Raw genomic sequence first — 13,708 nt, 5'->3', positions numbered from 1 at the left:
CAATTGATAACTATATACATAATGTCATGCTAAAAGAGTAAGTACAGGTTATGCCCCTGGCAAAAAGTCAGCATCCTTAACAATTACTGATCATTTTAGAAGGCGGCATGTATCTAGTCTGTATTTCAGTACAGAGCGGGTTAGTTCTAGTATCATAAGGAATATAATAACATACCATATTTCCTCTAATAAAAAAATGGTTGTTAAATAAAGCCAGGCCTCTTTAAAATAGCCTGGGGCGTTCTTTTAGCTGCTTAGCTTACTTGTGTAACATGCAACTATGCCTTTGATTCTCAGACCATGTATGTATATTTAAACTTACAGCCTCTGGGGCGCTGGTTTGTCTCGGTTGGTTGAGCGGGCGCCCCATGTCTAGAGGCTACGGTCCTCGACGCCCTGATCGCAGGTTCTTCTCCCGGTCTGCTGATACCCCACGTTTCCTGTCTCTCTTCAGCTGTCCTAAACAATAAAGGCAAAAGCCAAAAAAATTATCTTTACAAGAAAACAACTTACAGCCTCTTCTGAGAGAAAAGCCGTTTTGGATGCAGAATTACTGATGTGTTTGGCGAAGGTAAAGCCTTTTTGGGTCGGCTTTGGTTGCTGTTTTGTAAACTTGCTTAAATCCAATAAGAGCGAGGCAGAGCTGGTGACATTAACTTCTGATAAAATCCAGCGCTGAATAACCCAAATACTTGCTAAACTGCTTGTCGGTGTTTATTTTTTCATGTAATCGAAACCCCCACAAAGTAATGCAGTAATGTAGATGTGCTTCTCGGCCGTAGAAATAATGCTTAATTATTACTGCATCAAATGAGCTAGTTAGCTGGACATGCTAACACATGAAGCTAACATCAAAACCAATGAAAACCCTTTTTAATCTATTCCTTGCACGATTGCTGAGCCTCGATTAGACAATGGTTTGGGGAAGGGGAAGTCAACGGTCACTATATTCAAAAGTTCAACTGGGCCACAAAAGTACCTCTCTACATTGGCCACAGATGTATAACTCTCAGTGTCAATAATGACTCTGCCAATTCCCACACTCTCTGATCGGTGCATCTCCGATGGAGAGGTTGCTGTGGTGAGGGCCTCGAGTTACAGAGTCAAGAGGAACTGGTTTTGAGCTTAACACTTCAGAACAGAAACCCACAGCCAGACCTCCCTCACACTGCCTTTCCATTTGAGAGGCTGTTTCCTGGGGCTTATTGGACTCTGAATCAGGCCTGCCAGTCCTTGTTTCCTGGTCCCAGTTCTCTGCGCGCGGTGGACACAGATGGGCTGCCTGGAAAAGCATCAGAGACGTCGTGCACACTGTTGCTGTTGGCCACTGGAGGCTGCTGACTTTTAAAATGGCAGAATCCAAACTTTTGTTGTAAAACATGTTCTCCACGGTACTCCTTGTCAATCAGCAGCAGGCAGGAATCATCATGGGTGTAGAATGACATGAAATATGAACATTGAAATTGGGCCAAATTTTATTTTACCGAGGGACACTTGGATTCCGAGTGAGACACATGTGCAGAGTGTGCTGTGTTGACTTTGTGGCCTTATGTATATATTTCTTCGGGGGGTTCGGGGAGGGGGGCTGTGTTGCATCTCTGCTTGAAAGGCTTGACTTGGATCAAATGTTTTATGACTCTTAATGGAACAACACTGTTAAGTTTTTCTGCTGGCTTGTGTTGCCTATTGTTTGTTTGCCAAGCTTTGCCTTTTCACTCCTGTATTTCTTTCATTAGTTGAAGGCTCTTCCTTTAAGTTTTGCTCTCACACGAGCGCTCTCCTCAGAGTAATTGTTAATGGAAACCATGGGTAGCCACTATTGCTTTTTATTTGGAGACAGGAATGGCAGAGGACCGCTTCAGAGTGGCGCTGAAACATATGGTATTGTTTTCTCCACAACAGAGCCTGCCAGTTCACAGGAACACATTTCAGCAAGTGTCCTGATTAGCTCCATATCTCATCAAGGGAGATACGATCAAATCAGCCATGAAAGCATTTATCACATTAAAATCACCAGGGACTTATTGCATGCTCATACTCTCGCTCAACCCTTTCTGCACTTCCCATCACCCTCCTCTGTTTGCAACACCTCTTAATTTCCAAACAGCCTTCTGCGATTCCCAGGCTTAGGGTGTTGCTCGGTGGAGGATTACAGCTCTACAGCTCTATGATAATTGATGTCAAACATTTGGCATGCCTTCTTCTCTTTACTGCACATATGGCTGTAATATGTTGGTGCTTATAGGCAGAGAGGGCAGGAAATATACTGTTAGATGTTTAGGGCCATGAATACTCTGTACTGGCAGATGTTTTTCTATCACAATAGATTTCAAAGAGAAGGATTGTGTTTCCATTTAGATTTGAGTCGGGTAAAGTAACATGCCGGCCTGCAAACACAGTTACATGACTTTCTACTATTACAATCCGTTTCAGTCCCTCTGGTGTGTCGCTAACTTCTCTACATTCTTTGTTTGCACTCATCTGCCAAGTCTGAGGAATTCCTCTTAAGTGGTGGTAATATCCAGTCTTTATGTATTTAGACTTCAGAACACATTACAAGACCTTCACAGCACAACATTTTACTTGAAGACAGTTTTTGGCAGTAATAGCAAAAGCATGCTTAGTAAGAGATGAGCTCTATTTTCTTACAGTGAGGATTCTGTTTTACTTGGCCACTGGCTGCTGCTTACAACTCAAAAGAACTCTGGGTAGCCAAGAGAGCTTTGCTACAAGCACTGGTTGGTCACGAAGTCAACATGCATCCAACAAAAAGGAGATCCCCCAGACCAGATCTTTGGATCAGTAGATCTCTTTTCCGATAAAGGAAACTTATTCGTTGGTGCACGCTGTGTTGTAGAGTAGAAGCTGTTCCTCACCAACAGTACTGACTGTCAGCTTATGCTCTGCAATATATATATATTTATAAATTCTATGTAAAACCATGAAAGAAATTACTGTTTGGCTTCCAGCAATTCACGGCCTCTCTTTCCTGAAAAGGGGCGCACATCAAAAACGCGAGAAATATTTCTCGGCACTAACACAAACGGGTGTGACCAGCAAATCTTTGCAGTTTTTGTGACCACAGGCGTTGGCGCAAAACAGACGCAGCTGGGCCCAATGTATAAAAGAGGCTGGATACATTATTTGGAGGAATATATAATAAACTGGCGGAGTCAGGGCCAGTTTTAGTAAAGACCAATCACATGAGCTCCTCTCATCCTCCCTAAAAGAACCCAGAGGATAGAGAGAGGCTCCGAGCCCGTATGTGCTGTCAATGGACAATGAACAGACAGCTCATGTATATTGTTTCTTCATTTGCTGAAATATCAATAAGGTCACTGAACATAAAATCCTGGTGTCTTCAAAATAATTCAATAAATAATGTAAAGATCGGTTTTTGTTGAGCTTTGCCAGTGAGGGGTAGGCACAGGTTGCACTGGCCCTGTGCAGGAATCAGCTCGAGAGACTTAAAAAAACAACTTTATAAATAGTCTAAATAACATTTCTTCTTTGTTGGTTTGTTAATATTCAGTGGTATTATTTAATGGATATGCCAGCATATGTGTAAGCCACAACTTAATTAAAATGACCCCAATGAATGGGGTGCTGGTTTAGCTCAGTGGGTGGATCAGGCACCTCATATACAGAGGCTACAGTCCTCGACGCAATAGCTGCAGGTTCAACTCCCGGCACTTTGCTGCATGTCAGCCCCCCACTCTCTTCTCCCCATATTTCCTGTTTTCCTATTTTCCATCAATAGAGGCAAAAATGTCCCCAAAAAAATGTTTAAACATTAAACTTACTGTAATCTCTATTTACAGATTCGACATAGAAATGTAGAACTTGTAGGCAGGGGCGTGGATTTTAGGGATGTGTTCTGGTTTCTGCTTTTACTACGATTGTAGTCTGAGTAATAATGACCAATCACGTAGACACCTGTTGCAAGCTCTGCTAACAATCTGTTCTAGATCTAAAATTCAACCTAAAAAATTTCCCGACATTATCGAATGCATCAGAAATGATTGATCCTACCTCTGTTCAACAAACAAGCATTTTAAAAGTTAATTCCAGTAAATCACAAGAAAAACGTTTTTTTGAGTTTTTTCTGTAAACAATGCAGCACGCGGAAAAGGAAGTCTTGACTGGAAGTTGTTTATTGCTAACCGCTGGCTACACGCCTGGCATGTTCACTGTATCCCCAGAGCCTATATCGTCGTCAGACTATAGCCGATGGGATCTGAGTTTGAACTTACTGTAATAATCCTGTTGACATGACAAAAATAGTATTTTTGATAAGAATGTTTCTCAGCCACATTAGGAAATGAATTTTGATGCACATATAAATCTGCAGTAGAAAAACTGTGTCACAAACATACATGAAAGATGTTTAGTGATAGATGATGGTGTGAGTGTGCCTCTGCTGAATCAAGACACACAAATATCTCTGGACCGCATCGGTAATAGAGATGTTAAAAGCAGGTTTTAACACTAATGCGAAATTGTGCCTAAACGAACATCCAAAATTGCCTGCAGTCGGTTGTACTTCTTTTCCCACCTCGGCACAAACACATTTGTGTGGTTCCAGGAAATTACCAAACAGGCACAGACTCAAAAAAATAGACTTTCACAAGAGGAAAATTGCATCAAAAGTGCATTTTCCCCTAGTGCTGGCTTTGAGCCTGCAGGAAAATAGAGCCCAAAGTGTTTTCAGTCTGCCAAGTGGGCATGCAACAGGGGAGACAGAGAGAGAGAGAGGGAGAGAGAGAGTTTGTTAAAGCCCAGAGTGGGTCCCTCACTTCCCTGTTACACATTCTTGAGGTTTGCAGTTCTCTGCAAAGCCTGGAGCTAATTTGGCTTTCAGGCTTTCCCCTCTAATTCCTTGCGACTAATTACAGCTGTATTCCCGCAATTAAACTGATAAACTCTGCTGAGCTTGGCAAAGTGAGCGAAGAAACCCCAGCCCCTCCTTACTGACTTAGGGCACCACCTCTTCTCCATCTTTCTTTCTTTCCGCCATAGTAAACACGCTAAAAATAAAATAAACCTGAATTCTTCGACAGTGTCTGTCTCCTAGGTCCCAGTATTTACTGCCTCTGGTGACAATGCCAGGAACATCGCGAGGAGCGTCCAGAGGTCAGGCAGATGTTGCGCATGAGGAGATTTGAATAGTTGTGTCTGAAAAACCTACACAACCCTCAGGGATATTCTTCTGCTATCTTAAAAGCATGATTACAATTTAGGGACAACCTTATAACGTCATCACAACGAGGCTTTCCTTTTTATTCCTCTCAGATTCAACAGGATTTAATGTTTTAATCTGTCCTGCCAGCACTGTGTCAGCTCATGCATACGGATAGGATACCTAGGGAGAAAGAAAAACAAGCATGGAAATAAAATGAGGTAGGCTGTCTAGACCGTGTGCTTGGACTCATTTGGTTGTATGGTAGGGTTTTCAGCACATGTGAATGTTTATCTCCCTGAACTGAGGCATATGGGCTGAGCTCCATTAAGTGCCAAAGGGGTGGCCCCTGCTCAAAACGGCAAGGCCAGCTTCCTTGTCAAACGCTAATCAGCACTTCTTTGCCCTCCATATTATTAGGCCTCATATCTCATTTTTGTCTTTTTTTGACATTGATTTCATAGCTGGATTCAGACACCACGTTTGCTTCACTTGCCAATACAAGTAGAACAAGAAAAAGTCAGTTTAAAAGATTTTTCCAAACAAGAGCAAATATCTAGTATCCAAGAGTATATTTAAAAAACAAGTGCATCCAGACTCAAAACAAGCACCTTTGTGTGACACAAAGGAAAACATTTAAATTCAAAAATGGTGTCTTCATAGGAAAATGCAATTCTGTTGAAATAAGGCCATGTGCCCTGGAGTTCACATAGAAAGTCTGAACCTGTGCTAGAGATGAGATTGGCAGGCTTAAAGAAAGAAATGATTCACAGACATACGTTTATTTGCCAAACTTATGTATGAGTCAAATACCAACTTGGGGATGTAATGCAATTGTGCAGCAGTTCAAATGACTCATGCTGAGTTCTTCTGACATGAATAGTGTGCTGTCTTTGTTCTGTACATCTACTGCAATCCATGGCATTGTCACGAACTGGCTCAAAGTCAGTGACAAAGGAGGGAATCACATGAAATACTGTTGAGACCAGTGGTTCTCAACTGATCTAGCGTCAGGACCCACCACCACCCTCTTAATGACAAATCGCAACCCAAATTTCACAGTATGTCAACATCACAAAACACATCAGTGTAATAGTCAACCAAAATGACCAGCAGGTAGCAGTGCGAGATAAATATTCCCTCTCCAAATCCCTCAATTAGCAGCCGTTCTTCAGCAGAAATAAACTGAAGTGCAACATAAATGCAAGTTTATGAAGTTTCAAGAATGTCAATGTAACTGTAGCTGGGATTATCCAATCAGTGGATACATGGAGTGAACTACTGTACCTGCGTCATAGGAAACCCATGTCCTTCAAAATAAAAGAGCAGCATGGACTTTTTGCCACAACATTTTTTTTTTTCCGATGAAAACAGCCCCACGACCCATTTTAGGGTCCCGACCCACCAATTGAGAACCAAGGGTTTAAACAACATTAATTTATTGTAAATCTAAAGATAAAATAAACACAATTATGTAAGGTAGATAGGTCAGTCATGAATGCAGCGTATGGATGAGTGTAGTGTTGAATGCAAACAAAGCAGAAACAACCAAACCAGCTGGTGGAGGCCTGGAAGGAAGAGAGGGGAGACAGAGGTTAGAGTGGAAGCAACTTAAATAAGCTGAGGACCGATTAACTCAGGTGCAGGCAGTTTCCTGATGTCCTTCCCGACTCTGCCCATTGGCTCCTGAATCAGGAAGTCAACCAAACCAATAGCAGGCAGAGAGGGCAGGACGTCACTTAAAGATAATTAAGTACAAAAAACTGAAAGCTCGAACATAAAAACTTCCTTCATTTGAGTTATTTAACCTTACTTAGATTTCACGTTTTGCAGTGTGATGCATGACGTACAAAAAGTTAGTCCTCTAGCCAATGTCTGTTTTGTTTGTGTTTTACCTGTTTGTGTGACCTCTCTGTCACCCCTTGTAGCCGTATTCAAGCAGACTTACTCATCTGTGATGACGCACTACAACGCTTTCCTCACTTCACTGTCTAAACCAGACAAATTATTGTGAAGCAGAGCATGTAATATGCAGAGAATATTTGTGTAACGGTCTAAAAGAATGGTTTGGATGGAGAGTAAAGGATGGGTTTCAATGTTTAGAGAACAGGTTTTATTTTGGAAAGGCTGAGCTCTTTTTTCCCCCCTTTTTTTCAGTCTGCCTGCAGGTTCTTCACTTTACAATGTGTCACACTGTATCTTTAACAGGGATGAGCTAGTTAACTTGACTTTTATGTGCATGTCCTCCTGTTGAAATCTTAAAAAGTGGCTGCCAGGTTTAGTTTCAGCTGAACATGAAGAAAACATGCAGATATGGCTCCTGTGTGTCAGCATCCACTATCACATTTCCCAGAACTGAGATAACAACTTATCAGAGCAGCTCTTTTGTCCTCTAACACGCCTCCCTTTTTCCTCTCCTCAAGGTATCCGAGGGCTCGGAGGTCCACTTTCAGCCGGGAAACTTCTCCTTTCTCTGCCAGATCCAGAAGGAGACCCTTCCCCATGGCAACGAGCACCTCCTTAACTGGGCCCAGAAGAAGTACAGGGCAGTCACCTCTTTCTCTGAGCTCAGGATGACTCAAGACATCTACATCAAAGTTGGAGAAGGTGTGTGCTAGATTCCCCAAATTCCCAACATAGCTCCTGGCCCCAAGGCACGCCTCCCCGTTTAGCTCCCTTAACTTAACTTAGCTGTTGTGTTTTAGCCCTAGCAAGAGGTTTATATGCACTACTGTGAGAAAAGAATTGGCTCCCTCTGTTTTGCTACCTGTTAGCTGTGGCTGCTTACAGTGTTATGAATTGTCTGACCCCCAGAAAAGAAAGTGCAGGATAGTCGGGGAGTGTGTCTAAATGGATGAAGCACTTCTCGGGAGAGGCTGTGATTGATGGTCACACATGTTGGAGCCATGAGCTTCCTATTCTTCATGTCCTCCGTCCAGTAAACGAACAGCACTTCTTTCTTCACAATGCATCAGCCCTCAGACAGGACTTCTTGTTTTTAATGAGCGTCTTTCACTACATAGAGATACAACAAAAGCTCATGTCTGCAGAGAACTAATGGCTGCACTACTGGCGGTGATAAGTTCTGTCTCTGTGTGAGTTGCCTGGGAGAACAGAGTGGTTGCTCAGCCTTGGAGCTTTTTGCTTGTGTCATTAGGGGGGCTGTGGTTTGGCAAAAGCCCAGCGTACCATGATGTTTACTTCAAGCAAAGAGCTCTAGATTTCCACTCTTTCACATCATCAGTAGTGCTTCATGAAGATGGACAGTCTAACTTTGCTTCCTAACCAGGAACGTACCAGTGCCACAGGGGTTCCGGAGAGGAAAGTGCCAACCTTCAGTTTACAAGTTGTCCAAGGCTTTGCTTGCCAAATAAGGAAACAGCTGTCTTGTGTTTTCTCTGAGTGCTAAGAGGGGACCTGACATTTCAAGTTCTGAAGCTACTTTTGTAGAAAATATCCAATTTTTTGAACAGTTGGAGGAAAATGGAGGAAAAAACATTCAACTGTTTAAATCTTTGTGTTTATTAAGATAATCTTCCTGTTATTGTTGCAAATTCTGGTAAAAAGGCTTTCTTAGTTTTCCCATGTTGGCCTGAAAGAGAAATTTCCCTGTTGATAAGAAGACAGGTTGTGCCAACCAGAGCACGCCTAACCTTATCCGACGCTGGGCCGGGTCTAGTTAGTGCTGAGAGACAATGAGAATACCAGCTGCAGGGCCGTGTAGTGAAGCAGGTAAGCGGTTCTTCAGCTGGAACGGCAAACATTCACGCTACTGAAGTCTCCCTGAGCAGGACATTGGATTCCTCCCAGAAGCAAGGGGCTTCTCTAGCTGACCTCATGCTCTGCTCCCCCCCTGTGGTGGAGGGAGAACCAAAAGCTGTATTTCTTCTCTGGGGGATCAAAACAGCCTCTCAGAACCCCTGAAGAGTAACGTAAACATCTCTCCACTTTTAGATCCAGTGTTTTCCGACACCTGCAAGATTGATACCAAGTTCCTGTCTCTGAACTACCTGGGCGGCTACGTGGAGCCGCAGACATCAAAGGGCTGCATCCTGTCTGGACCCGACAAAGACAGAGAAGTCCACATCGTCGAGCTCCAAGCACCCAACTCCAGCAGGTATGCAGTCAAAGCCAAGAAAACATGTTGTCATAGTTTATTTTTGAGGTTAAGATGCTCTCACTAATCTCTGTGGGGTTTGTTTTGGATGGAAACGGACATGAAGGCAGGGAGGGGGGTGTTACTCTTCACTTTGGGCTGTTTTTTTGAGAGAGATATTTCAAAACTGGGTCTCAAAGTACAGGTTGCCAGATAATCTCCTCACTCCCTCAGTGGAGCGATTATTCTTTGCACTCCAAAGACCACAAATGTGTTGGTAGCTGTGCTGTATCTCACTCAAGTGCTATCTGGTCTGTAGTGCATATGTCTGCTTTTTCTCTGGGAACGCATCCAGCTCTTTAATTAGTTGGCCAGACACAGAGAGCACGATAACGCTACGTCGACCTTACCCTCCAGAGTTCTTTTTTTCTCTCTTTTCCTGCAGCGCTTTCCAGGTGGATGTCATTGTGGAGCTTCGCCCTCTGGAGGACGATGCCCCGCTGCATCGTGACGTCGTCTTGCTGCTCAAGTGCACCAAGTCCGTCAACTGGGTCATCAAGGCCCACAGCGTGATCGGCAGGCTGGATGTAGTGGTAAGCGAGCACCATGACAACCGATAAAAGCTTTTCATCCAGGAACATCGTTTTTCCCTTACAGACTTCACCACGGAGGTCGTCTTATCACACATTGCAGTGGCTAACATGTCACATCGCAGACAGAAATGTCATCACTTTGCACCACTGACCAAAAATTGTGTCACACCAGGATGTGTGCTGAATAGGCGCCTGGTCCCCCCCGTTGCAGGCAGAGAGACAGGATAACAGGTTAAAGGAGGAACTGTGAAGTTTCCTCGCGGCAGCTCCGGGGACTGTCATCACATTCAGAGAGCTGGAGATGGGATCGGTGGGGGCATCATATATTTTAGAACCAAAGCTACTGCACATGTAGCCTAAGCTGCTTCCTATCAGTCATAATGTGAATTATGAGGCAGCACTTGCTTCAGGCACTTTTTTAAAGCTGTGAGCTGTTCAGAGCTCCTCACCACACTCCAAAGACAAACACTGGCTAATTACTGCCATATATCACAGTGCCCTTTTACTTTTAAATATGGTTTTATACATGTCGTCGCTGAGTATGAATATACTGTTTTGATATTAAATCTTCATTAGTTTAACTCAAGTCTCCAAGGACCCTCAGGAACTTTAAGAATATGACACTTCGTATGTACACTATGGAAGAACAGTTGAACTGTAGATCATGTTGACAGGGGATTGGATGTTATCCAACCTCTGTAGTTGCTCCAGGGATGGAGTTTTAAAACCTGTTCTTTAGATCAAAAAAAATCAGTGCAGTAAAACAGAAAGAAACCCTCGAATATTTGAATAGTGCTGAGTGTAGAGACATTTCCTATTTACTTCTCTAAATTACTGTTGTCCCATGTGCCCCTCTCTTCTGTTAACCCCGCACTAGTTTCAGAGGAGGTGTCCAGGGGGTTTTGTGTTTCCTCAGTGTGTAATGCTGATACTTTTACAGGGCCGCAGCAGCCATGACACTGCACTTTAGCTAGGCCTGTTGTGTTTGTACAGCTGCCTGGTCACTGCTGTACAGTAAGTCAATCAGGTTGAGTGTAATGCCAGGTCACCTAATGCCTGTGGTACTTAAAAACAGTGCACATGGATGGTATTGCCTCTGGTGGAACAGATTAATGTCTTCTTGTACCAACTTAACACTTATATAATCTCTGTTTACAGATTCTATGTAGAAAAGTAGAATCTGTAGGCAGGGGCGTGGATTATAGGGATGACAGTTGTTCTGGTTTCCATTTGTAGTACGCTTGTAGTCAGAGTAATATTGACCAATCACGTATCAGCAGGCTACAGCGTATGCAGGAAAACAGTCCGTGTTGACATCCCGGCTCCCATCAGCGTCATCTGACAATGATTTACATTATTAATCTCTTGAAACAGGCATCTGCGTGCGCTGGTTTATATATAACCATATACAGAGGCTACAGTCCTCAATGCAGCGGCCCCACGTTCAATTCCCACCCTCGGCCCTTTGCTGGTTTGATCCCCACTCTCTCTTCCCCCATTTCCAACCATCCACTGTCCTCTCTCTAAAATAAAGGCATAAAAAACTGGAAAAATTAAAATTAAAAATAGATAAATAAACAGACATCTGCATGCTAACAGCTAACAATCTGCTCTAGATCTAAGATTCAACCTGAGATAAATTCCCTGATGCTGTGTCACGAAAGCTGATCAGCGTTCAGATTTCCCAACTTCCTCAAATGCATCAGAAATGATGGCTCCGTTCTCCATTCAACAAACGAGCATTTTAAAAGTAGTTTTCTTCTCCTCTTGAGGACAGACCTGGCAAAGCTTGCACGTCTTGCATTTTTACTTTTTATAAATCTGCATCATGATGTTGAAATTTCAGCAAAGGCAAGAACTGTTAATTAAAGGAAATCACAAGAAAAACTGTTTCTTTTTCTGTACACAATACAGGATGTCTTGACCATAAGTCCTTATTTGCTAACCGCTGGCTACACGCCCGGCATGTTCACCAGAGGCTATATTGTTGTCAGATCATAGCCGATGGGATCCGAGATTGACACTTATATAAAAATAAAGCAGTCTGGGTTAGTTTGGTCCAGACTGAAATATCACAACAATTTCTGGATGGATTGCCATCCATTGCCAACCATTGTCATGGTCCACCGATGATGTAGCCCACTGTCTGTAGTGCCCTGACTTATCCTGTTGTGCCGCTGTGAGTTTGACATTTTATTTATTTTTTTTGTGTTCACACAAACCAGAACCTGCTACAGACACAACTCCTTACAAGTGCTTCCACGCGTAATAATCTATGTTACACCACAGGAGGATGGTTTGTCTAAACACACTTCCCAAAAAGCTGAGTTTTTGACTTTTACTTGACAGCAGTGGTACACAGGAAGTAGTGCTTGTGCAACCAGTGTTTGGGAGAGTGTCAACTATGTATGTGATGTGATAGCCTCGTAAAAACTGAGGCCTCACTTCTGTCAGAAAGCAGGTTCTACTCAGTGTTGCTCAAGAGACTCGAATGTGTGGGAAATGGCTGTGAGAAAGTATCGTAACTCCCTCACACAGGGAGGGTACGCGGCAGGGCAGAACACAAATTTTTAGGAGCAAACTAACATGTTGGTTTCTCAGCATTGATTTAGCTGTGGCACACCCATTACCTCACACTCATGCATGTGATTCACACACACACACAGCATGAGAGCAGGACTGTACTTGAAGCTGAATATCTGTGGTAAAAGCTGAGCAGTAAATCATTTGTTTCTGAAGATCTTAAAGGAGCTTACTTAAAAGTGTAGTCTCTCATAAATGATAATTCGTCATGAGAATTAAACATTTCGAAAAGAAAAATAACATTTGTCCTTTCTTTTTCACAGGCCTCTGATACTGTGAGTTTTGGGTCAAACACGGAGAGGCTGATGCAAGTGTCCAAATCCCCCAAGCAGCGCTTGCCATTGGGGTCACAAGCCTTGATCAAGTGGGCAGGGGAGCATGACTACAGTCCAGTCACCTCTTACACCAGCACTCCTGTGGCTAACCACTTTACTATCCGACTTAGAGAGCCAGGTAAACTCAAGAGACCTGTCCTCTTGGCTCAAATCACCTGCAACATACATAGAAAAGAGTATTCAGATAATATATAGCAGGAATACAATGTGCAAGACACATATTTAACCAGCTGTTGCAGTTTTTGCACAAATATTATTACTCATTTCACAGTCCTTATAGAGAATCTAGCGTGAAATTGTGAAATGGTTTTATAGTCGTAGCCCTGTGTAATTTGCCTGCCTGTAAAATCAGCCTCTTGAGCTTCCAACCATGTGTGACTTCCAGATGTGGTGGATCCTCTGGAGAGCATGTTACCTCCAGAGCTCTCCATCTTGCGTGACTCCAGTCCTCATCGAGGAGAAGGAGGAGGAGTTGCTTCTCGGCGCTCCGGTCTGCCCTTTGCCTTCCCACCACCTGTGTCTGACGGCCTGCCCTACCTGCAGCTGCCCACCTCCTTTGACGAGCGGCCCTGGGAAAACGGAGAGCCGGAGGAGCACCAGGGAGTCCTGAGTGTTGGCCTCAGCGTGCAGTGTGAGGACACAAAGATGGTGGTCAGCATCGACAAAGAAAGCCTGCAAGTGAGTCAGCAGCAACATTTTTACCACCAAGGATCCTGTTAAACACATAGTGCTACAAGTAATGATTATTTTAAGTCATTCAGACCAGTATCATTCTGTCATAAAGCAAAAAGGCTAACACACACGTGAAACACACACACAGCTTAAATGTTCTCAACATTTTGACTTTGATTGACTTTATTTTCATCAATTCACCTTATTCTCAGAATGCAAATGAAAAAAAATCCTACTCTTCTCATTTCTT

At 43.3% G+C, this 13,708-nt stretch overlaps 1 protein-coding gene across 1 annotated transcript in view; it reads left to right on the top strand.

Annotated features, from left to right (window-relative positions):
- tgfbr3 (transforming growth factor, beta receptor III) overlaps positions 1-13,708 on the top strand; it is a 74,252-nt gene that overhangs the window by 38,770 nt on the left and 21,774 nt on the right. Inside the window, exons 4-8 of the mRNA XM_069680166.1 lie at positions 7,603-7,786; positions 9,134-9,296; positions 9,721-9,868; positions 12,715-12,904; positions 13,172-13,464. Of these exons, the coding sequence (XP_069536267.1) occupies positions 7,603-7,786; positions 9,134-9,296; positions 9,721-9,868; positions 12,715-12,904; positions 13,172-13,464 (978 nt within the window). The remainder of the gene's footprint in view (positions 1-7,602; positions 7,787-9,133; positions 9,297-9,720; positions 9,869-12,714; positions 12,905-13,171; positions 13,465-13,708) is intronic.

The sequence above is a fragment of the Semicossyphus pulcher genome, unplaced genomic scaffold, assembly GCF_022749685.1.
Source record: "Semicossyphus pulcher isolate SPU_LCO1_2020_fin unplaced genomic scaffold, fSemPul1.0.p SCAF_4, whole genome shotgun sequence".
NCBI lineage: Eukaryota > Metazoa > Chordata > Actinopteri > Labriformes > Labridae > Semicossyphus > Semicossyphus pulcher.
The sequence above is the reverse complement of the archived record's forward strand: the minus strand, read 5'-3'. Positions and strand labels throughout refer to the sequence as shown.